At 41.9% G+C, this 26,126-nt stretch overlaps 2 protein-coding genes across 3 annotated transcripts in view; one reads left to right on the top strand and one right to left on the bottom strand.

Annotated features, from left to right (window-relative positions):
* The window catches only part of LOC127906203 (uncharacterized), a 373,245-nt gene that overhangs the window by 271,458 nt on the left and 75,661 nt on the right, over positions 1-26,126 (top strand). The window lies entirely within an intron of this gene.
* f11r.1 (F11 receptor, tandem duplicate 1) overlaps positions 1-26,126 on the bottom strand; it is a 40,945-nt gene that overhangs the window by 13,520 nt on the left and 1,299 nt on the right. The window contains exons 2-5 of one of the 2 annotated variants that reach the window (XM_035781295.2): positions 10,204-10,266; positions 9,918-10,034; positions 9,570-9,710; positions 4,625-4,827 (exon numbers count right to left, since the gene is read on the bottom strand). In XM_035781295.2, coding sequence (XP_035637188.1) covers positions 4,625-4,827; positions 9,570-9,710; positions 9,918-10,034; positions 10,204-10,266 — 524 coding nt within the window. The remainder of the gene's footprint in view (positions 1-4,624; positions 4,828-9,569; positions 9,711-9,917; positions 10,035-10,203; positions 10,267-26,126) is intronic. The other variant, XM_035781296.2, reaches the window with a different exon arrangement.

Raw genomic sequence — 26,126 nt, 5'->3', positions numbered from 1 at the left:
AAATTACGGACTCCTCTTTAAATCTGCGTATTCCTACAAAGCTCAGTTGTCCTGAGTCTGCACAACTCTGCCAGGACCTAGGATCAAGAGAGACGCTCAAGTGTTTTAGTACTATATCTCTTGACACAATGATGAAAATAATCATGGCCTCTAAACCTTCAAGCTGTATACTGGACCCTATTCCAACTAAACTACTGAAAGAGCTGCTTCCTGTGCTTGGCCCTCCTATGTTGAACATAATAAACGGCTCTCTATCCACCGGATGTGTACCAAACTCACTAAAAAAGTGGCAGCAATAAAGCCTCTCTTGAAAAAGCCAAACCTTGACCCAGAAAATATAAAAAACTATTGGCCTATATCGAATCTTCCATTCCTCTCAAATTTTAGAGAAGGCTGTTGCGCAGCAACTCACTGCCTTCCTGAAGACAAACAATGTATACGAAATGCTTCAGTCTGGTTTTAGACCCCATCATAGCACTGAGACGGCACTTGTGAAGGTGGTAAATTACATTTTAATGGCATCGGATCGAGGCTCTGCATCTGTCCTCGTGCTCCTAGACCTTAGTGCTGCTTTTGATACCATCGATCACCACATTCTTTTGGAGAGATTGGAAACCCAAATTGGTCTACACGGACAGGTTCTGGCCTGGTTTAGATCTTATCTGTCGGAAAGATATCAGTTTGTCTCTGAATGGTTTGTCCTCTGACAAATCAACTGTAAATTTCGGTCTTCCTCAAGGTTCCATTTTAGGACCACTATTGTTTTCACTATACATTTTACCTCTTGGGGATGTCATTCGAAAACACAATGTTAACTTTCACTGCTATGCGGATGACACACAGCTGTACATTTCAATGAAACATGGTGAAGCCCCAAAATTGCCCTCGCTAGAAGCATGTGTTTCAGACATAAGGAAGTGGATGGCTGCAAACGTTCTACTATTAAACTCGGACAAAACAGAGATGCTTGTTCTAGGTCCCAAGAAACAAAGAGATCTTCTGTTGAATCTGACAATCTAAATGGTTGTACAGTCGTCTCAAATAAAACTGAATGACCTCGGCGTTACTCTGGACCCTGATCTCTCTTTTGAAGAACATATATAGACCATTTCGAGGACAGCTTTTTTCCATCTACGTAATATTGCAAAAATCAGAAACTTTCTGTACAAAAATGATGCAGAAAAATTAATCCATGCTTTTGTCACTTCTAGGTTAGACTACTGCAATGCTCTACTTTCCGGCTACCCGGATAAAGCACTAAATAAACTTCAGTTAGTGCTAAATACGGCTGCTAGAATCCTGACTAGAACCAAAAAATGTGATCATATTACTCCAGTGCTAGCCTCTACACTGGCTTCCTGTCAAAGCAAGGGCTGATTTCAAGGTTTTACTGCTAACCTACAAAGCATTACATGGGCTTTCTCCTACCCATCTCTCCAATTTCGTCCTGCCGTACATACCTACACGTACGCTACGGTCACAAGACGCAGGCCTCCTAATTGTCCCTAGAATTTCTAAGCAAACAGCTGGAGGCAGGGCTTTCTCCTATAGAGCTCCATTTTTATGGAACGGTCTGCCTACCCATGTCAGAGACGCAAACTCGGTCTCAACCTTTAAGTCTTTACTGAAGACTCATCTCTTCAGTGGGTCATATGATTGAGTGTAGTCTGGCCCAGGAGTGTGAAGGTGAACGGAAAGGCCCTGGAGCAACGAACCGCCCTTGCTGTCTCTGCCTGGCCGGTTCCCCTCTTTCCACTGGGATTCTCTGCCTCTAACCCTATTACAGGGGCTGAGTCACTGGCTTACTGGGGCTCTCTCATGCCGTCCCTGCAGGGGGTGCGTCACCTGAGTGGGTTGATTCACTGTTGTGGTCATCCTGTCCGGGTTGTGTCCCCCCCCTTGGGTTGTGCCGTGGTGGAGATCTTTGTGGGCTATACTCAGCCTCGTCTCAGGATGGTAAGTTGGTGGTTGAAGATATCCCTCTAGTGTAGTGGTGTGGGGGCTGTGCTTTGGCAAAGTGGGTGGGGTTATATCCTTCCTGTTTGGCCCTGTCCGGGGGTGTCCTCGGATGGGGCCACAGTGTCTCCTGACCCCTCCTGTCTCAGCCTCCAGTATTTATGCTGCAGTAGTTTGTGTCGTGGGGCTAGGGTCAGTTTGTTATATCTGGAGTACTTCTCCTGTCCTATTCGGTATCCTGTGTGAATCTAAGTGTGCGTTCTCTAATTCTCTCCTTTTTCTTTCTCTCGGAGGACCTGAGCCCAAGGACCGTGCCCCAGGACGACCTGACATGATGACTCCTTGCTGTCCCCAGTCCACCTGACTGTGCTGCTGCTCCAGTTTCAACTGTTCTGCATTATTATTATTCGACCATGCTGGTCATTTATGAACATTTGAACATCTTGGCCATGTTCTGTTATAATCTCCACCCGGCACAGCCAGAAGAGGACTGGCCACCCCACATAGCCTGGTTCCTCTCTAGGTTTCTTCCTAGGTTTTGGTATTTTGGATATAAAAATAATCTTTAAGGAACATTCGTGTAACTGGGAGTCTCGTGAGTGCAAAGATCTGAAGATCAAAAGGTAAGTGATTAATTTTATTGCACACTTATTATATATATATTTTTTTAAATGGCACATAAGACACCTGTCTGAGTCACACCCATGTCAGTGAACTAATCCATTGTGGAGGCCACGTGGATGGCACATGTCGTGGAATTATCAGAATTTGTTGGTAACATTTGTAAGATGTTTAATATTCATCTAATGTGTGTAAGTTACTTCTCATAAGAATGTATTTTGTTGTACTATAGTGGTGGCCATTGGCAGTTATCTGTTCTATGTCAGGACTAAGTTGCATGGGCCACATGAGGGGAGAGGTCAAAGTGTCATCATGTGTAAACATCTTTTACTCCCTACCTTTCCGAGTGGGGAAAGGAGGGTTTGCAGTGTGTGGAATCATTCTATGCTCCCTCTTTGTTGACCTGTAGGGTCACTCTCCTCTCCGTGAGTTTGTCCAGGAGTTTGTGTTTAGAGTGGGTTGTATATAAATGACAATTTGATATTTGCCTGTTGATATGGAGGATTTGGTTTATGAAAGGAGACAAAGCTGAACGATGAGTTATGTCTATGCTGTCTGACTATGTGTGTCTTTGCTATTAAAGGAACTCAGTTGCATTGTAAGGGGACTCAGAAAATTCACTGGGGAGACACTGAATTTATCTGAGAGTCACAGGATTGTGATAAGAGCTCATAATTAAAGATGGACCTTTATAACTAACTCTGACGTGCGTGTGTGGTTTGCTCCCATGATTAGGTAAATCGAGGAAATTTCCACGACACACACTACAAGGGGCTGCACGTCTCAATGTGACTCGTGCCAATTTGTGCACTTTCGTAACTTCATTGTGTGAATTGTTTGCCTTGATTGTTATTGTATATCAACTCCCCATTACATATAAATTACCAGTAGTACATTTACCGTTAATGCCTATAATTAGTCATCTACAATGTGCTTGGTTATGCAAATTTCTGTTAATGCATTCAATATTATTCCTGTCTTTTGCAGTTCTCATTGTCAGAGTGGAGAGGTTGTTTGCACAGAGCACAACATATACTACACAAGAGAAGTTTTGGTTCATCTCATTCCATTTACGAGTTGTCAATTTAGTAGTCTTTTTTTCGGAGAGCTACTGTCAATGTTGAGTAAGGACGCGCATGCATAGAAGTAGGTCTATAGGCTACCTGGCCTGCAGGCAAATGCAAGTATATAAAACGTACCTTGATAGTATTTCTGATTGGCTTAATGAACCACCACTAATGATCTGTGGAGCTTCAAAGTAATGTTTTCACCTCTAACAGCAAGGAAACAAAGTATGTTATAACATCCAATGAGAATATGCCATTGTCAATGTATTTATATTTTAAATCTTTCCAGCTCTCCCTTTCGATAACCACTCAGAATGAAGGGGGGAAAAAGTAATGAGTGGAGATTATGGTTCATTGCTTAGCTTGCTACATGTCTTAACTAAAGACTACACTATGCATGTGTCCATTTTAATAGAACATCAATGCGACAACTGTTAGCCAGTTGGCTTGGGTGCTTTACTGTTAAAACAGAACGCTCGGATCAACCCTTAGAGATGGGTGTGGCTAAAGCTTAAGAGGGTGTGAACGATGCTGAATGGTGTATACAAAAGAGAGCTCTCCAGTAGGTACCAAAACATTCAAAAGGTCATGTTGTCAAAAGTGACTTTACAAGTTGATCAACTTTCAAAGCAGAATTACTTTCCCACTGTTTCTCAAATGCAGGCTATGATATACCATTTTGTAGCCCTGTGTGTGCTTTTATCCAATGTAAAAAACACAATTTTAAACACCATTCCATTTTTTGCTACATTAGATCGAATCAAGGCGGTCGGTCACATATGCCAAACACTAATGAAAGAGGGCCACAATGGATATAAGTAGACTGCTTATCCTCGATAATTCTTAATCAATCAAGTGCATAATTGTGTATGTGTACGCAAAACGTTTTGTTCCAATGTGCTCCAATGAATATGACCCAGGTTAATGTTGTATAGGCCTAGCAATGAGAGTTGGGGTGAAAAGGACGCAGGAACACTGACCAGGTTGCCATTGACAGTGTTGATATTGTAGGTGTAGTTCCTGAAGGCAGCGAACTTGCTGGGGTCCTCAGGGAGAGGGTTATTGTCTTTGTACCACTTGTAGGTAGGGGGAGGTGACCCCTGGGCATCATGGCAGGAAAGCAGCACGCTACGTGCCGTTGTCACAGAGGTTGGGACCCTACACATAGGCATGGATGGAGGCACTGCAGGAAAACGTAACATGTTACACTGACATCTTATTGTCGCTGTATCCTGAATCAATTCACACACGATCATAAAATTGTCACATTACAAGGGAGTTTCTATCCAGTCTATAACATTTACAGGCAATAGCATTGCTCAAACTCAGATGACCTCCGAAGATAATCCCTCAAAGCAGTGTCTAGCTCTTATGTAATAATAAATTGGGTAGTTTGGGTCCTGTATGCTGATTGGCTGAAACAGCTGTAGGTACATCAGATAATATACCATGGGTATGACGCATAAAACACTTTTTTACTGTTGTATTCGTGTTGGTAATCAGTTTAAAGTAGCAATAAGGCACCTCTGGGGTTTTTGGTATATGGCCATAACACATTTAAGGGCTGTTCTCGCTTAGTTAACAAATGATACAAGTCAAATCTCGATTTTTTTAGGGGGTAGATCAGCTTTCATATTGCAGCTTCCATCAATGTAATTGTCTGCATCATTTCGAATCCCCTCACATTTTTTGTAAATATATTTTTTTTTTGGGGGGGGGGGGATGCAACACGGGATTCTTTATTTTTCCTATATTGAAGAATGTACAATTTATTGGCTCAAACACATTACGGAAAGAAATTCCATAATTAACTTTAAGGCACACCTATTAATTGAAATGCATTCCTTATGAAGCTGGTTGACAGAATGCCAAGTGTGTGCAAAGCTGTCAAGGCAAAGGGTGGCTACTTTAAACAAATGAAAATATATTTGAAGTTCAACACTTTGATTCCATGTGTTATTTAATCGTTTATGTCTTATTATTCTACAATGTAGAAAATATAAAAACTCTGGAATGAGGTGGTGTCCAAACTTTTGACTGGTACTATAATGTTTTGTAAATATTTTCTCTTAACCCTACCACCCCTCCTTGGAGTTAACTAACGGAACACCGAGGCTTCCCCTTCCAGTTTATGCATACGATATACATTTCACAACAGTGATCTTTAGTTTGCATCTAATCCTTCAGACCAAAAACAAGCTAAATATATATTAGACAGTATCAAATCATCTAATGATTGTCTCGCAGTAAAATCTGCAGAGCTGGCACGCTCGCACTAAAATCTGCAGAGCTGGCACTAAAATCTGCAGAGCTGGCACGCTCGCACTAAAATCTGCAGAGCTGGCACGCTCGCACTAAAATCTGCAGAGCTGGCACGCTCGCACAAAAATCTGCAGAGCTGGCACGCTCGCACAAAAATCTGCAGAGCTGGCACGCTCGCACAAAAATCTGCAGAGCTGGCACGCTCGCACAAAAATCTGCAGAGCTGGCACGCTCGCACAAAATCTGCAGAGCTGGCAGAGCTCTGCACTGGCACGCTCGCACAAAATCTGCAGAGCTGGCACGCTCGCACAAAATCTGCAGAGCTGGCACGCCGCACAAAATCTGCAGAGCTGGCACGCTCGCACAAAATCTGCAGAGCTGGCACGCTCGCACAAAATCTGCAGAGCTGGCACGCTCGCACAAAATCTGCAGAGCTGGCACGCTCGCACAAAATCTGCAGAGCTGGCACGCTCGCACAAAATCTGCAGAGCTGGCACGCTCGCACAAAATCTGCAGAGCTGGCACGCACAAAATCTGCAGAGCTGGCACAAAAATCTGCAGAGCTGGCACGCTCGCACAAAATCTGCAGAGCTGGCACGCTCGCACAAAATCTGCAGAGCTGGCACGCTCGCACAAAATCTGCAGAGCTGGCACGCTCGCACAAAATCTGCAGAGCTGGCACGCTCGCACAAAATCTGCAGAGCTGGCACGCTCGCACAAAATCTGCAGAGCTGGCACGCTCGCACAAAATCTGCAGAGCTGGCACGCTCGCACAAAATCTGCAGAGCTGGCACGCTCGCACAAAATCTGCAGAGCTGGCACGCTCGCACAAAATCTGCAGAGCTGGCACGCTCGCACAAAATCTGCAGAGCTGGCACGCTCGCACAAAATCTGCAGAGCTGGCACGCTCGCACAAAATCTGCAGAGCTGGCACGCTCGCACAAAATCTGCAGAGCTGGCACGCTCGCACAAAATCTGCAGAGCTGGCACGCTCGCACAAAATCAAAAATTCTAAGTTCTGAATCTGGCGTCATCAGTTCATAAAACTTGAACTATTTTGCAGTCTGTGGCACATCTGGCAATGTGTGTCTAAATTAAACTGGTATACTTTAATCACAATTTTCTTTAGCCGATTTTGGTCTTTATTAATGCAGGGCCGACTGACAAGTTCCTTACTCTTCTCCCCTCTGCAGTAATGCTGCGATTAGTTGGTTGTAAAATTTGGGTAGAGCAGATATGTCCATATTTTTGTTAGCTGCATGTGTGACTTAACTCCACCAGTCCTCTTATATTGTTGACAAAATATTTATTTTATTCCAAAACTAAATGTTTGTTTTATCCATTAGTATATTGGAGTTTAACCATAATATTTGTTACGTCTTTTCTGGTGGATTAAACTGAAATAGCAACCAACTTTCTAGAGCATGTTTCTTTTTTTAAATAGCGATATTTGAGAATAGATTTTTAAATAACCGAAAGTGAGAGGTTGTAATCCGAATAAAGGGGAAACGGCCATTCTTGAACTTTGGCGAGACATTCTTAATCTGCTAAAAAAAACAACTTCAGATACAAAAGTTATACATATGACTCATGCCTTTAGTGAGGTCGAATGCTTTAATAATATTTGAGCTTCGAATTCATATTATATAAATAGTTCCGTACAATTGTCTGGCTCGCCGTTTCCAAATATTTTTTCATAATAAAATTTTAAAAAACAAGTTGCTAGATATAGGCAAGGCCATACGTAAATAGTTAAACTGGGATATGACTGAAGAGTTACTCAGGGTGATTTTTCATACAAAATGGACAGGTATTTTCCATTCTATGGTAGCAAGTTCTTACTTATTTTTATGCCAATTTTTATTAAAATATATTGTACTGAGATCATATCCTGAAAGAAATGAAGACTGAGTATGTCCACATCAGTCAGACCATTTTATTGGTAAACTACACGGTAATGTCCAGTTTGTGATCTAATATGTAATAGTACACTTATAATTTTGTTGTAATCCAGAGAGGTTAGAAAATTATTTTAGATCCTCCATGAGGCTGTGGAGGGATCCAAATTGTGGATATAAAAGAAAACATGAATCTGCATACAATGACAACTTTGTTTTTAACCCCTGGATTTCTAGACCCTTGAGATTGTTGGATATGATTTTAATAGCTCACATTTCAAATGGTCTTAATACATAGATACAATGCATTAAGAGTATTCAGACCCCTTGACTTTTCCCATGTTATCCTAAAATAGATTGAGGATTTTCATTAAACAATCAACACACACAAATCCCCATAGTGACAAATCGAAAACCAGTTTAGACATTTTTGCAAAAACCCAATGGTCTGACAGAGCTCCATAATTCCATAGTGGAGTAGAGACTCTCCCAGATCAACAACTGCAACACTCCACCAATCAGGCCTTTATGGTAGAGTAGGCAGACGGAAGCCACTTCAGTAAAAAGGCACGACAGCCAGCTTGGAGTTAGCCAAAAAGGCCCAGAAAGACTCAGACCATGATAAACAAGATTCTCTGGTCTAATGAGACCAAGATTGAACTATTTGGACTGGAGGAAACCTGGTGGTGGCAGAATCATGCTGTGGGGATGCTTTTCAGAGGCAGGGACTGGGAGACTAGTCAGGATAGAGGGAAAGATGAACTGAGAAAAGTAGAGAGATCCTTGATGAAAACCTGCTCCAAAGCACTCAGTACCTCAGACTGGGGTGAATGTTCCAACAGGATAACAATCCTAAGCTAACAGCCAAGACAACGTAGGAGTGGCTTCAGGACAAGCCTCTGAATGTCCTTGAGTGGCCCAGCCAGAGGCCGGACTTGAGCACGATCGAACATCTCTGGAGAGACCTGAAAATAGCTATGCAGTGACACTTCCCAGCTAACCTGACAGCGGTGGAGAGAATCTGCAGAGCAGAAATGGGAAAAACTTACCAAATACAGGTGGGCCAAGCTTGTAGCGTCACACCCAAGGTTGTAATCACCGCCAACAAAGGTGCTTCAACAAAGCACAGGGACTGAATACTTAAAATTCAGTTTAAATGTTATAACTTTGCAAAAAATTCTTACAACATCTTTGCTTTGTCATTTTGGGTTATTGTGTGTAGATTGAGACATTTTTCATCCATTTTAGAATAAGTAATGTAACAAAATGTGGAAAAAGTCAAAGGGTCTGAATACTTTCCAAATGCACTGTACACAATTTCAGACCATTGTATAAGAGATTATCCAAACTTGAAATATTCCAGGCATTTTTATATAAATTCCAGTAGTAATTTATCAAAAGTATTTTAAAAGTCAGCTATGAATACCAGGCCTGGTTTCCCAGATTTCAGTGTTTTATTGTTTATAGTACTAGTCTTATTTTATCTCCCGCTTATCTTCCATGTAAAAAAAACCTGTCTAATCAAGATGAATAATATCGAACAATATCTTTTTAATGCTATGCATTTTGCTAGCATTTCAGGATCACAACACTGAAGTGTAAGGGGCCTCAATTTTTTCTATGGACTGCATCTTTATATGTAACACTTGGGTCCTGTTTCAGTAATAATGAAAATCAGGCCTTCTTATTGAGTATCTGAGTCTACAATTTGTTATAGGAGTGGTTTAAAAAAAACATTAATAACAGTTCTCTAGATTGTACTTACCTAAAACGGTGAGCTTCACTTTGACCTCCCCAAACTTCTGACTACCAGACACCGCGCAGTAATACTCCCCATTATCTTTCCGTGTCACCTTACTGAACCTCAGCATCCCATCAAACTTAGTGACACGGTCGGCATATGGTGCTGAGAGAGGGAGGGAACGTTATACTGGAGGAATGGCCAGTCACTCATTTGTAGGGATAACAAAAGTGTTCTGGTTTGAATACAAGAATGGTCTAACCGTTAATGTGGATGAATATACAAGATAATAATCACAAGTCCTACAAATACAAGAGGCCATACGTAATGCATTTCTTTGGAATCAACAGTTTGAAAAGTTGATGTACTTACTGGTAGGTTTCCCATCAAAAATGACATGGGTTGTAGAACCCTTCATGTCCTTAAACTTCCACTCAACTCTGGCATTTGCACCAAAGTCAGCAGAGTGAGTGCAGTAAAGATCAGCACCTGTAGAGAACAGTCTGATCAGTTTAAGCCACAAAGCTGTGGGACAAATACAATAAAACGTTTTCAATATATTCTGTATTCCTACCTTGTAACAGAAAATGTGACAGTTGAAAGCTTTTGTTTATTTCAGAAAAGCTCAACATGCCAATTGATATTCTCCAGGACTTACCTTCATTCTCTTTAGCCCTCACATCTGCATTGCTGGTTGTGACTGTGAAGGCACAGTCTATACCTCAGGAGAGAGCAGTAGAGAGATCAGAGACATTAAAGACATGAAATTACTTAAGGGATGCATTGCAGCTTTGGAAATCAAACACCAAGTGCTCAAGTCCTAACAGCACCATCTACAATTAAGAAACACCTGCCGAGATGACTTTTGTTTTCCGCTGTAGTCTAAAGCCTTTCAATTTTTATCAGGGAGTCATATCAATGACCTGCTCCGCTCTCTTTAAAGCCCTAAGAGCATGCCTGGTGATCTGCCAACCAATGGCCTGAAGCCTACAGGGTGTAGACTAGGTCTTCACGGGTCTGGGGTAGGAAATACTGTAGTTGACCCTCAGATCTGGGTCAGGTCCCATTCTGTGTCCTTGGGTCTATGTAACTACAGATGATAGGCTATACAGAGCCATGGTTGCGTCTGGGACATTTTGCACTCAGGTGAATTCATTGACTTAAGGCCTACCCAACATAGACCTAATTGTTAACCATAGGAGCAAATTAGTTGAGAACATTTGTCACTCTGGTCTAGACCGGTACGGTCTAGTTGTCCTCGGATCAACTTTTTAGACCCCGAGATGAACTTGTGTGGTTTGACTAGACAATCACTGGGGTGTATTCATTAGTTGTAGACCGTAGCAAAACATTTTTCATAGTGAAATATTATTTTCTCCAAATGATTTGAGGGAGTGCACACAGCTATTCTGTGTTGAGCAGTTAAGAAACAGTTCCACCTGTTATGTTTCATTTAGAGTTATTTATGCAACTTCAATTGGGCTATATGTTTAGATGTTTAATACATTTTAAGGCTGCATGATGCAACTTTTTTTTTTTACCTTTATTTAACCAGGCAAGTCAGTTAAGAACACATTCTTATTTTCAATGACAGCCTGGGAACTGCCTGTTTAGGGGCAGAACGACAGATTTGAACTCGCAACCTTCCGGTTACTAGTCCAACGCTCTAACCACTAGGCTACCCTGCCACCCCAACTAACGATGATTTGAAAAAAGTAGCATGAAAGGCAGCTTTGTATTTTTGTGCAGGCTGTACACACTTCAGGCTCATTCACAATAACAAAAATTTCCCGGCTACATCCCAGTGATTGCATATGTGCACTTCAGAGTAGGTGTTCCCCAACTGAAATATGCAGATTTATGCTACAAAGCGACCATAGGATCTCGCAAAATCATGCTTGGCTCTGCCCACCTCCTTGCTTATGCTGCCCACTATGACTTATCTGTTCAATGGAAGTGGACAGTCTATTTTGGTTAAGTTATACAAATCTTTGAGGCTACAAGTGAACACATATCGGGTACACAACTGAGCGCATCCTTATCCAGATCCGAGGCACATATTGAAGATATTGGAAGAACAATTATTATTATTTTTTTTATTTTTTTTTTCAACCAGCCAGATGAGTAGGGTAACTAACTAACACTTTTGTACATAGTGCTGGTCCGTAATATTGACCTTATTTTAGCGCCCCCAAAACATAATACTTCCAGGTCAACTGTAATATCAATACCATTGTAAAGCACAAGTTCTCCCCTTTCAGCAAAATCAACGACGAGACCTTCAAGATGCCAGTCTCTGCACGATTGAAGGAAATTAGCTCCTTCGGGTATTTAACATGGCAGGTGGGGAAGTGAAACCAACTGTGTGATCGTGAAAGGTGTGGGGAAACTGCTTTTTTCACCAGATCTGTCCAACTGATCACCTCTTAAAATGTAAATAAAACACTATAAAGATATATATATATATATACACACACATACATCTGTGTCAATACATACCTATTTGAAGGTTTGTCGATTTTTGAAAATCAGGTTTAGGGCGGTGCTAAAGTTCAGAAGCAAACAGCAGCTGTCACGGCTTTTTAAAGTCTTGATGGATTGCAGTGATGACAAAAAATGAATGCATTCAGCTGAACAATTGACTCGGTATCCCCCTTACAAACAAAGGGACAAGGTAATATACGAGAGAGAGAGAGAGAGAAGGGCTAACCCTGGTGGAGAGAGGCTGTACGGCACAAAATGAGTTGCAAATGCGTGCAGTACGTTACATAGTGACACGTCACGATGTAACGTACTGCATCAGAGGGGTCCGTTTTTTTTCTTCATAATGTCTCAAATTAGGTTATTACCGTGTCAAGGCACGCAGAATCGAAAGTAAAGACTCCGGATTTTAATGCAACAGTCCCATTATTTTTTTATTTCAGCCTCATTTGAATGCTGTAGTTGTGCAAATTTGTACGGAATGGGGTTAGTCACCGTTACTAGGGGGTAACTAGCACCCTCCCCTCAAGAACAATGTCTAATTGCTGTCTCATTTGCAATGAAGGTCATGCTAAGAACAATGAAAACAACAACTGAAGTTAACACTAGGTACAGTGGGGCAAAAAAGTATTTAGGCAGCCACCAATTGTGCATGTTCTCCCACTTAAAAAGATGAGGCCTGTAATTTTCATCATAGGTACACTTCAACTATGACAGACAAAATGAGAAAAATCCAGAAAATCACATTGTATGATTTTTAATGAATTTATTTGGAAATTATGGTGGAAAATAAGTATTTGGTCAATAACATTCCTCCATGCAGATCTCCTCTAGAGCAGTGATGTTTTGGGGCTGTTGCTGGGCAACACGGACTTTCAACTCCCTCCAAAGATTTTCTACGGGGTTGAGATCTGGAGACTGGCTAGGCCACTCCAGGACCTTGAAATGCTTCTTACGAAGCCACTCCTTCAATGCCCTTGCTGATGGAAGGAAGTTGACTCAATCTCACGATACATGGACCCATTCATTCTTTCCTTTACACGGATCAGTCGTCCTGATCCCTTTGCAGAAAAACAGCCCCAAAGCATTCCACCCCCATTCGTCACAGTAGGTATGGTGTTCTTTGGATGCAACTCTGCATTCTTTGTCCTCCAATACACGACAAGTTGAGTTTACCAAAAAGTTATATTTTGGTTTCATCTGACCATATTTAATTTTTTTTTAATTTTACCTTTATTTAACCAGTTAAGAACACATACTTATTTTCAATGACGGCCTGGGAACAGTGGGTTAACTGCCTGTTCAGGGGCAGAACGACAGATTTGTACCTTGTCAGCTCGGGGATTTGAACTCGCAACCTTCCGGTTACTAGTCCAACGCTCTAACCACTAGGCTACGCTGCCACCCCATGACATTCTCCCAATCTTCTTCTGGATCATCCAAATGCTCTCTAGCAAACTTCATACGGGCCTGGACATGTACTGGCTTAAGCAGGAGGACACATCTGGCACTGCAGGATTTGAGTCCCTGGCGGCGTAGTGTGTTTTTTTGACCCCACGGGGTAAGATCTTGCGTTGAGCCCCAGATAGAGGGAGATTATCAGTGGTCTTGTATATCTTCCATTTCCTAATAATTGCTCCCACAGTTGATTTCTTCAAACCAAACTGCTTACCTATTGTAGATTCAGTCTTCCCAGCCTGGTGCAGGTCTACAATTTTGTTTCTGGTGTCCTTTGACAGCTCTTTGGTCTTGGCCATAGTAGAGTTTGGAGTGTGACTGTTTGAGGTTGTGGACAGGTGTTTTTTATACTGATAACAAGTTCAAACAGGTGCCATTAATACAGGTAACGAGTGGAGGACAGAGGAGCCTCTTAATGAGGTCTCGTAATAACAGGTCTGTAGAGAGCCAGACATCTTGCTTGTTTGTAGGTGACCAAATACTTATATTTGCAAATAAATTCATTAAATCCTACAATGTGATTTTCTGGATTTTCCTAATTTTGTCTGTCATAGTTAAAGTGTACCTATGATGAACATTAGAAGCCTCATCATTTTAAGTGGGAGAACATGCAATTGGTGGCTGACAATACTTTTTTGCCCCACTGTATTTCATGAAATGTTTTTAGAGCGAAACTCATGAGCCCACCTCCTGCACTGCTCACACCTAATCCAGTCCCCACCTGGAACTGAACAGGGGGAGAGATGCCAATTGAAAACCTCTTAAAAATAGCTATGATTTTTTTTTTTTTTTTAACCAGGTATGAACAAGTTCTCATTAAGAACTGCGACTTGGCCAAGATTAAGAAAAGTGAAAAAAAGTTACACCTAAATGTATAGTCAATAACACAATAGAAAGATCTATGTACAGTGTGTGCAAATGTAGAAGAGTAGGGAGGTAATGCAATGAAATGGGCTCTAGAGGCAAAATAATTACAATTTAGCATTAACACTGAAGTGATAGATGTGCAAGTAAAGTAACTGGGGTGCAAAAGCACCCCCCAAAAAAATACACAATATGGGGATGAGGTTCTTGGATGGGCTATTTACAGGTACAGTGATCAGTAAGCAGCGGGGGGCTTGGGCAAGTCTCTGCGGGGGGTGCAGAGTTGTTGGCCAGGGTTGAGGTAGCCAGGTGGAAAGCATAGCCAGCCGTAGAGAAATGCTTACTGAAATTCTTGATTATAAAATCGGTGGTGACAGTGTTTCCTAGCCTCAGTGCAGTGGGCAGCTGGGAGGAGGTGCTCTTATTCTCCATGGACTTTAGTGTCCCAAAAGTTTTTGGAATTAGTGCTACAGGATGCACATTTGTTTGAAAAAGCTAGCCTTTGCTTTCCTAACTGACTGAGTATATTGGTTCCTGACTTCCCTGAAAAGTTGAATACCACAGGGGTTATTCAAGGCCAATGCAGCACACCACAGGATGTTCTTGTGCTGGTCAAGGACAGTCAAGTCTGGGATAAACCAAGGGCTATCTGTTCTTAGTTCTACATTTTTTGAATGGGGCATGCTTATTTAAGACATTGAGGAAGGCACTTTTAAAGAGCAACCAGGCATCCCCTACTGACGGGATGAGGCCAATATCCTTCCAAGATACCCAGGCCAGGTCGATTAGAAAGGCCTGCTCGCAGGAGTGTTTTAGGGAACGTTTGACAGTGATGAGGGGTGGTCGTTTGATTGCAGGCCCATTACAGAAGCAGGAAATGAGTCAGTGATCGCTTAGATCCTGGTTGAAGACAGCAGAGGTGTATTTAGAGGGCAAGTTGGTCAGGACGATATCTATGGAGGGTGCCCATGGTTACAGATTTGGGGTTGTACCTGGTAGGTTCCTTGATAATGTGTGTGAGATTCAGGGCATCTAGGTTAGATTGTAGGACGCCAGGGTGTTAAGCATATCCCAGTTAAGGTCACTTAACAGTAGGAACTCTGACGGTAGATGGGGGGGGGGCAATCAAATCACATATGGTGTCCAGGGCACAGCTGGGGGCTGAGGGTCAAAAACAAGCGGCAACGGTGAGTGACTTGTTTCTGGAAAAAAAAAAAATTTAAAGGTAAAAGCTCGATTTTTTGGGGCACAGACGTGGATATTATGACCGAACATCTCTGCAGTTGCCATCTATTTTACACAAATGGCTGGGTAAAATAGCTAAAAGGCTATAAACTAACATTTAACTGTAAAGCTATCAGTCACTCGTGGAAACACTTACAACTGCAATTAAGTTACGTTAACTTTAATGTATTTTACCTCAGACGACCTGTTAACAAGGTTGCTAGCTAGCACTCCTAGCAGCTCATGCCAACTAAAATCAGCAAAAAGTCCTCACTGTCAACAGTTCATTTTCAGCTAATTTACATTGTGTAAATATTTGTATGAATATAACAAGATCCAACAGACAAACTGAACTTGTTCCACAGACATGTGACTAACTGAAATGGAATGATGTGTCCCTGAACAAAGGCAGGTCAAAAATCTAAATTAAGACAGTATCTGGTGTGGCCACCAGCTGCATTAACCTGTTAAGCTTACCCCCTACTTTTTCGAACATTGTTAAAAATCTCGCAACATTTCAGCGCCCTGCTACTCATGCCAGGAATATAGTATATGCATATCATTAGTATGTGTGGATAGAAAACTCAGACGTTTATAAAACTGGTTAAATCACGGCTGTGGCTTTAACATAACGTGCGTTTCATTGAAAAGTCCAGGAAAATCTGATCACTGAAAGTGGAAAAATATATCCATCCGCCGCTTCAACCCATTGTTATGGGCGAAAGACATTAAATATGGCTGAGGTTGCAGTACCTACAGCTTCCACACGATGTCAACAGTCTTGTCATTTGCCTAGGATTTGTTTCTTGGTCAAACGAACAAGGGACAGCCCATTTCTTCCGGTCTCCGACCAGATATTTTGGTTGAGAAATAGACGGACAGTATTTCAAGATGGATCCCTATAGAAAACACTACGTCTCGTGATTAATTTGATCGCTTATTAACGTTTACTAATACCTAAAGTTGCATTACAAAAGTATTTCGAAGTGTTTTGTGAAAGTTTATCGTCGACTTTTTGAATTTTAAAAAAATGACGTTACGTTATGAAACGCTATTTTTTTTCATTTATCACACAGTCTACATAGAACGATATCTAGGCTATATATGGACCGATTTAATCGAAAAAAAGACCCAATAGTGATTATGGGACATCTAGGAGTGCCAACAAAGAAGATGGTCAAAGGTAATGAATGTTTTATATTTTATTGTGCGGTTTGTGTAGCGCCGAATATGCTAATTATTTTGTTTACGTCCCCTGCGGGTCTTTTGTGGTGTTACATGCTATCAGATAACAGCTTCTCATGTTTTCGCCGAAAAGCTTTTTAAAAATCTGACTTGTTGCATTTCCAGAGCTCTAGATGGGACGCCTGCGTGCCAGGTAGAAGCAAGAGGTTAAGTGCTGCTGTGCATCTCCTCATGGACAACACCAGATTTTACAGTTCTTGCTGTGAGAGGTTACCCCACTCTTCCACCAAGGCACCTGCAAGTTCCCGGACATTTCTGTGTGTGTGTGGGGGGTTGCATGGCCCTAGCCCTCACCCTCCGATCCAACAGGTCCCAGACCTGAGATCCGCTTGTCGCTGGCCATTGCAGATCGCTAACATTCCTTTCTTGCAGGAAAACACAGAATGAGCAGTATGGCTGGCGGCATTGTCATGCTGGAGAGTCATGTCAGGATGAGCCCGCAGGAAGGGTACCATATGAGGGAGGAGAATGTCTTGCATGTAACGAACAGCGTTGAGATTGTCTGCAATGACAACAAGCTCAGTCCAATGACGATGTGACACACCGCCCCAGACCATGACGGACCCTCCACCTCGATAACGCTCATTCCTTCGACGATAAACGCAAATCCAACCATCACCCCTGGTGAGACAACCACCAAAACCATGTGAAGAGCTCTTTTTGCCAATCCCGTCTGGTCCAGCGACGGTGGGTTTGTGTCCATAGGCGACGTTGTTGCCGGTGATGTCTGGTGAGGACCTGCCTTACAACAGGTCTACCAGCCCTCAGTCCAGCCTCAGCCTATTGCAGACAGTCTGAGCACTGATGGCGGGATTGTGCGTTCCTGGTGTAACTTTACACATTCTACAGTCACAAGACGACTTCAGATGGGCCTATGGCATGTCAATGGCATGTAATCTACCGTTTAGATGGGTTAAATGAAAACTGAAATCCTGGACAAGTAAACAGAATAACCTACTATTTTTGGGCAAATTCCTGATGGTACCGGTCCCTTGCAAATTGCATCCCTGTGTTGAGAGAAAATGTCAGTTTTCCAGGTGTTGCACAGTTTGTTCAAAAAAACTGATTCGATCAATTGAACGAATGGCCAACATGAATCTTTCACAGTGAATGTTTATACGTTTTGTGGGAATGAATTGATCACCAAGTGAATCATTAAAACAATATTGCACCCATTTAAATGCAACCCTTGCTGTTAATACAGTGCACTTGTAAAGTGTTCAGATCCCTTGACTTTTTCCACATGGTTACATTACAGCCTTATTCTGAAATTGATTTAAATGCCCCCCCCAATCGACACACAGTACCCCATAATGACAAAGCGAAATCAGGTTTAGAAATTACATTTACACAAGCATTCAGACCCTTTGCCATGTGACTCAAATCAAATGTCAGAGTAAAAACCAAGCCGTGAGATCGAAAGCAATGTTTGTAGAGCTCTGAGGCAGGATTGTGTCAAGGCACAGATCTGGGGAAGGGGACCAAAACATTTCTGCTGTATTGAAGGTCCCCAAAAACATCCATCATTCATAAAATGGAAGAAGTTTGGAAAATGGAAGAAGTTTGGAAAGACCAAGACTGCCCGGCCTGGTCACCTAGGCCAAACTGAGCAATCAGGGGAGAAGGGAATTGGTCAGGGAGGTGACAAAATATCTGATCGTCACTCTGGACAGAGTTCCTTTGTGGAGATGGGAGACTCTTCCAGAAGGACAACCATGTCTGTAGCACTCCACAAAAATCAGGCCTTTATGTTAGAGTAGACAGAGGGAAGCCACCCAGTAAAACGCACATGACAGGTAGTTTGGAGTTTGCCAAAAGGCACCTAAGAGAAACAAGATTCTCTGGTCTGATGAAATCAAGATTGAACTCTTTGGCCTGAATGCCAAGTGTCACATGTGTAGGAAACCTGGCACCATCCCTACGGTGAAGCATGGTGGTGGCAGCATCATGTTTTTCAGCAGCAGGGACTGGGAGACTCGTCAGGATCGAGGAACTGAGAAAAGCCAGAGCCCGGACATGAACCCGACTGAACATCTCTGGAGAAACCTGAAAATAACTATGCAGCGACACTCCCCATCAAACCGGACAGAGCTTGAGAGGATCTGCAGAGATGAAATGGGAGAAAGTCCCCAAATACAGGTGTGCAAAGCTTGTAGTGTCATACCCATGAAGACTCGATGCGGTCATCACTGCCAAAGTTGCTTCAACAAAGTTCTCAGTAAAGGGTCTGAATTCTGAATTTCTAAAAACCTGTTTTTGCTTTGTCATGAGGTATTGTGTATAGATTGAGGGGGGAGGGGTGAGCAAATGAATCAATTTTAGAATGGGGCTATAAATGTAACAAAATGTGGAACAAGGGGTCTGAATACTCCGAAAGCACTATAAATCACAATGCAGCATACAACTGAGATAGACGTTTGGAACAAGTTCACTTTCTCATCCATAGCCTAAAAACACATAAAGTGCAAGTTAGCAGTTAAGCTCACATCAGAAGGCGTTTAGGACATTACTGCGGTTCATTACAATATCCTAATGATTAAGGTCACAAATATTATAGCAACACGACACCAAAGATGGTTTGGTATGGTTTACAAATGTTTGAACCAAGCTTGAGTTAAACTGGACAAAAACCAAGGATTCCATCATAACTGTCATTTAAATATATGTTTTATTTTCATTAATTTAAATATGTATCCCATGTGAAACATACTTTGGAATAACAGACATTTTTGGGGCAATAAATACATAGCCAGTCTAGTAACACTAGTCCCTTGAGAATAGAGCTACAGCCTTAACTCCTGCAGAAAATGATACAAATGCACATCTTTGTACTTGAGAATGTAATGCTCAGTTACATAAAATATGTAGAGGTGCTGTCTTCATAAAAGCTGATACATAGTGGTTGAAATACTATTGCTTTATTGTATTTTCTCCCCAGTCCATAAGTCATTGTTCCACAAAATATGAGAACTTTACCGATGTAAACTAGATAGATTGACTCATTCTATTACATTATAATGTTGAGCAAGGTTTTTTTTTTTTTACTCTTCAAGGGCAACACGACAAAGGAGAAGCTACATGTATCTAATAGACAAGTTGACTAACAAAGCCATAAATAAGCAGAAACATAACTACAATCAGGCAAAACAAAGTCAATCAAAAAATTTTTTGTTATGCAGTCTGTGCGGGCCTCAGATTTTCAAATAGTCTGTGGTTGTGGATGGTTATTAGCCATTGCGGGCGGGTGCAAAAACAGCTAACATTTGTAAACAAATATGTGCACAGAATGACAGAAATAAACTGTCTATCCAGAAATGTTCCATATTGTGATGTTTTATTTCAGCTCCTGAACAAAAAAAATATATAAATGGGACCAACACTTCACATGTTGCGTTTATAATTTTGTTCAGTATAGATCATTTGTAGTCAGCAACATGGGAGTGATTGCTTCCTTTCAAGAGCACAAAACATCTACATTTGTTACCCGTTTCAGGAAACTAGGAGTATAATAGCAAACGAGTTGAGAAAACACCGGTCTCCGGATTACATCTGCAAACTAAGGGCAACCATGGCATCCGACCGGAGACGCATCCATCCATGATGTATACAGGTAAGACATTCAAATATTACACGTTTCTAATTGACAGAAAGTGGTTTAATTTCAAGTTTTTAAAAAAATGCTATTAGCTAGTTAACGTTAGCTGGCTGGCTTGTTAACATTACGTGTATGATAATAATAAATGCCATTTAGCAGACGCTTTTATCCAAAGCGACTTACAGTCATGTGTGCATACATTCTACGTATGGGTGGTCCCGGGAATCGAACCCACTACCCTGGCGTTACAAGCGCCATGCTCTACCAACTGAGCTACAGAAGGACCTCGATCTAATTATTCAAATCTCAGCCATTTGCTTGGCTAGTTCTAGCCGAATGTTAACATTGGTCCTGGTAGGTTAGCTACCTGCAGATTCATGCAGTGTAGTAATGTAATGAGTTGGGATTATGGATAATTGTTTAGCTAGCCACATGTCTTAAAAGACTCCATTATGAAAGTAACACATTCGGGTGCATTCGTAAATTCAGTCTGGCCATCTACTCCGATTTCATAGCACTCGTCAGTGTGCCAGAGTGCAGAATAACTGATGAATTTACAAACGCTCAACACCGGTTGAATATGGCTGGTGTCAGTAAACATCGGCAAAAATAATAATAATAGCCAGCAGCAGTTAGTCACCAACGCTCCGGATAACATGAAAACAGCCTAACCAGCTCTGCTAGGGCGAGTAAAATTGTCAGAGTAGGGTGTTCTCTCATGTGTCTGGAAGTAGCTAGCCAGTGAACAATGGCCAAGCACCCAAGCTGTGAGACCGATCGGAGCAACCCTACTGGTCAGCCAGAGCTTCCAGTAGGCCGCTCCAAGAGCGAAGCGCTCTGAATTTACAAAATTACAACCTGGCAGCACAGTTAGTCACCAACACTCTGGATAACATGAAAACCACCTAACCAGAACTGCTAGGGCAAGTAATGTTCAGTGAGCTGTTCTCATTTGTCTGGAAGTAGCTAGCAAGTTAGCTTGACTGCTGTTAGTGCAGAACGCTTGGACCAAGCCTTAATTAGATGGGTGGGGCTAAAGCATAAGAGGGTGTGAACAATACTGAATTGACGTAGACAAAGGGCTCTCCAATAGTAGTACCAAAATATTAAAAGGCTATTTTCTCAAAAGTGAGTTTACAAGTTTATCAACTTTTCAAAGAAGAATAACTTTCCCATTGTTGCTCCAATGTAGTGCATGATACCATTTTTGCAGCTCCAAGTTCTTTTATCCAATGTTAAAAGGTTGCTACATAAGACCATTTTGAGCCGGTCAGTCACATTACTAGACATCTTTGAAAAAAGTTGAGTAGTGCTTTTTTTTCCCTCTCAAAAAGCAGCAGTATTTTATTTTGAGACTAGCTTGAATAACCTTAGTGAGGATCTTAAGGGCCAAGAAATAAGCAACCTCCTGAGGTTGAAGAGGCGCTGTAGCGCAGTGTGGTTGTACTACACGCCCCTATCCACAACACCGGGTGGACCATTTCAGATTGTCAGTGATGTGTACACCGTGGGAACTTTAAGCTCTTCACCTTCTCTACTGCAGTCCCGTCAATGTGTATAGGGGCTTGCTCCCTCTTCAGGCTCCTGAAGTCCACGATCAGCTCCTTTGTTTTGTGGACATTGAGGGAGAGGTTATTTATTCTCCTGGCACCATTCTGAAAAGGCCCTCACCTCCTCCCTTTAGGCCATCTAGTCGTTGTAGTCAGGCCTACTAAATGTTGTGTCATCCCCAAACTTAAATTGAGTTGGAGGCATGCGTGACCACAGTCATGGGTGAACATGGAGTACAGGAGGGGGCTGAGCAAACACCCTTATGGGGCCCCTGTGTTGAGGATCAGCAGGGCAGAGGTTGTGTGCAGTGCGATGGCATCCTTTTTGGATCTATTTGGGCGGTACGCAAATTGAAGTGGGGCTAGGGTGTCAGGTAAGGTGGAGGTGATATGATCCTTGACTAGTCTCAAAGCATTTCATGATGACAGAAGTGAGTTCTACAAGGCGATAGTTAGTTCAGTTACCTTTGCTTTATTGGGTACAGGAACAATGGTGGACATATTGAAGCAAGAGGGAGAGCAGACTGGTCTGCGCATGTTCTTAGAATGTGGCTAGGGTTGCCATCTGGGCTGGCAGCTTTGCGAGGGTTAACACACTTAAATGTCTAACTCACGTAGAAGAGCCCACAGACCTTGGGATCAAGGCGAGGTGGCGGCACCTCAACGAGGGCGAAGAAAGCGTTTAGCTTGTCCAGGAGCAAGACTGTCCACCACGTGATTGTTTTTCCCTTTGCAATTCCGCGACTGTCTGTAGACCCTGCCACATACATCATGTTTGAGGCATTGAATTGCGACTCCACTTTCTCTGTAGGGACATTTATTGCTTTACACAGGGAACTACACGGTTTGTATTTTGACCATATTCCAAATCACCTTGCAGTGGTACATTTTTTGAATATATATTTAACCTTTAATGTGGTGGTTTGCGCTTTAAGTTGAGCAAACAGTCATCTATCCACAGATTTTGGTTTGGGTAGGTTTTAGTCAGTGTGAACAACATCCCCTATACACTTCCTGATTAACTCAGTCATCGTGTATACGTCAATGTTATTCTCCGAGGCTAACTGTGTGACGACCCTCCCACTCTGTCTGCCGTATTCTCTCTGTTCTTGTTTCCTTATTAGGATGCCGGTAGGCGGAGTTGGGAGGGTCGTCAGCTACATGGGAAACACCTGGGCCAGGTGTCTCCCAGGATAAATAGACCTCTTCCACATTCATGGAGGAGATTCTCTCCATGCAGACACCTTTTGTAGATTGTGTTGTGGTTCTTGGTGGCCTTTTGTTTGTTTGCATTGGCACCTTTCATCACCCTGCATTATCACATTCATGCATGCAAAACACTCACTACTGATTACACACACCATTGTATATTATACTTAGTTGCTTTAGTTAATAAATATATATTTTGCTACTCCTTGTCTCCACGTTGTCTCCCTTTGTTACGGGCTTTGAGCCGGTTCGTGACAACTGGAACATATCCCAGTCATCAAAACAATCTTGAAGCATGGATTCCGATTGGTCAGACCAGCATTGAAAATACCTTAACATGGCTACTTCTTTTTGAGTTTGAGCCTATAGGAAGGAGCCGAATGGAGTCATGATCTGATTTGCCCAAAGGGAGTGGAGGAGAGGGCCTTGTAGCCATGCCAGAAGGGAGAGGAACAATAGACTTGAGTTGAAGCGTGAATACTACAGGCAAATGTGTTGATAGAACTTCATTAGCATTTTCCAGTGTTCTCACACCATGAGTAGCTTGAATAAGCTTAGTTAGTGAGGATCTTAAGGGCCAAAAAATAAGTAGTTAATCATAAAACATACACCACTGCCTTTCTTCTTCTCAGAGAATTCTTTATTCCCGTCTGCGCAATGTACTGAACCCAGCTGGCTGTATGGATGGTGAAAGTATATCCAGAGAGAGCCATGATTCTGTGAAACAGTATGTTACAGTCCCTGAGGTCTCTCTGGAAGGAGATCCTTGCCCTGAGCGCATCTACTTCATTGTCCAGGGACTGAACATTAGCAAGTAATATACTCTGACTTTAAGTCCACTACGAATACAAAAATAAACATTCTGGACTAATGTTTAAAAAAAAATGTAACTGCAAAATAGCTTAGGAGCTAGAAGCACAGCTTCCATGTCTGTCGGCGTCATCTTGAGGGAATGTCTGCATGGTCAATGCAGCACAAGCAACAATGATGACAACTATGCCGTTTTCACATTGCTTCTTAATATAAACCCACTAGCATTTTATAATTACACTATTAGTTTGTTTCTTACTTCAGCAAACTAGCTCGTCTTTTCTTAGCAAGTTGGGCCTAAATTGTGTTAGTGGCTAATGCTCATCACTAGTTAGCCAACTAATAAATGTAGAGTCTGCGCAAAAGTAATTAGCTATACAGCCTGATAATACCAGTGATGGTGTAGCCCTAAATCAGAATGTTGTTTGTGCTTCTAAATCAAAAGAGCAATACGCAAAGCATGAATGTTCACAACATGAATACAGTTTCTGCTGCAAAGAGAAAACACAATATAGCCAAAGATAACAAGGTCCCCTAAGAAACAGTTATCCACACTTTGGTTCCTACAGTCACAATAACTCCTCCCTGGCCTTTCTTCGTTGTCATGTCAAACACAATTCAAAGTGCCCACTATGATATTTTAACTATAGAATTAGAATATTGATTCCATTTCCATGACTCCAACAGTACACCCAAGTGTTTTGCTCTAAAATCGAAAACTAAAATCACAATTGCAACATTTGGTTAAAAAAAAAAAGGCCTAGATTGTTTGCCCATATTGTGCAGCCCCACATGGCAGTGTGGAAATGACCTTAACAGAGCAGGAAATGCAGAAATTGATGAACATTGTTTTTGGTTGTAGATGAATTGAACCTAAACTGGGTGGTTCGAGCCCTGACTGCCGTGATATCAGACCACAGGTATGACAAAACATGCATTTTTACTGCTCTAATCACGTTGGTAGACAGTTACTAATAGCAATAAGGCACCTCGTGGGTTTGTGGTATATGGCAAATATACGACAGCTACGGGCTGTATCCAGGCACTCCGCGTTGTGTAAGAACAGCCCTTAGCAGTGATATTGGCAATAGAATGGAGAAAGTACCATTGAAATCACTTAGAATGTATGTGTTGCCAACCTAGGGTCACGCAAAACTTTTATTCAAAAACAGTCATACCATCAAAAATGTGATATTTTGGCCATATTGCCCAGCCCTAATTCGCTGTAATATTGGTATGGGAATAATAATGCATTTGATTTTTTGAAGTAGTTTCTCTTGCATCAAACATTTTCAGCCACCTCCTTGTCTGAAGGACAAGTGGTTAAACAGGTTAATGTCAAGCCCTGCATGTTTTTTTTATAGACTCATGGAATGTAGGCCTGCATTGAACACCATACAATGGCTGCTACTGTAGGCTGAATGATAGCTACATGTTAAAATGTTATGGAATGCATTTTCTCCATTGTTTGACGGTAGGCCTCCATTATGATCAAATAGCCACAGTAGCCTACTTGATCACTGTCTGAAACTTGAGTACAGCCTGTGTTCACAGTAAACGGGCACTGGAAGTTGCACAGAACTCATTCAAGTTGGCGCTCAGCAAACCTGAAATTTGCTCAGTGGCAAAAAACTGAGGGAACATTGGTATGGGCCTCATTAGGTACATGGAGGACAGGATAGCTTAGCTCAGTTCTACACACTACTGCATCTGCAAAGTTGTATTAAAGAGGATATTTTATGTCCAGGGTACAGCTTGTACAGTAGAGCTCTCACTGCACTGCTCAGTTAAAAAGCAATCTCAATTCATCAGCTTTTATCTGAAGGTATCAGTGGTGACTGTGTGAACAGAGTTTGGTTTGCCCATTTAGATAAATGATTTGTCCAGATAAAAGCATGGGAACTAAGTCTACAGTGTGTAAAATGAAACCAGAGAATTATCTTGTTTGCTTGTCGTGTGAGTTTCGGAGGTGGAGAGGCAGAGCTAGGGTTTCCAAGGTAAAGCAATAACCACATAACAGGTGGAAAGTCTATGTCCCCTTGCACAGATTTTAGGAATGTTTAAAGGCCTTCTAGACCAATATTTAATTCAACTCTTGAAACTAAGCTAATAGTCCTGAGGGCTGGTTTATTTGAAGCCAGTGTT

This window comes from Oncorhynchus keta, chromosome 11 (genome assembly GCF_023373465.1).
Source record: "Oncorhynchus keta strain PuntledgeMale-10-30-2019 chromosome 11, Oket_V2, whole genome shotgun sequence".
NCBI lineage: Eukaryota > Metazoa > Chordata > Actinopteri > Salmoniformes > Salmonidae > Oncorhynchus > Oncorhynchus keta.
This window is presented reverse-complemented; position numbering and strand designations above follow the sequence as displayed.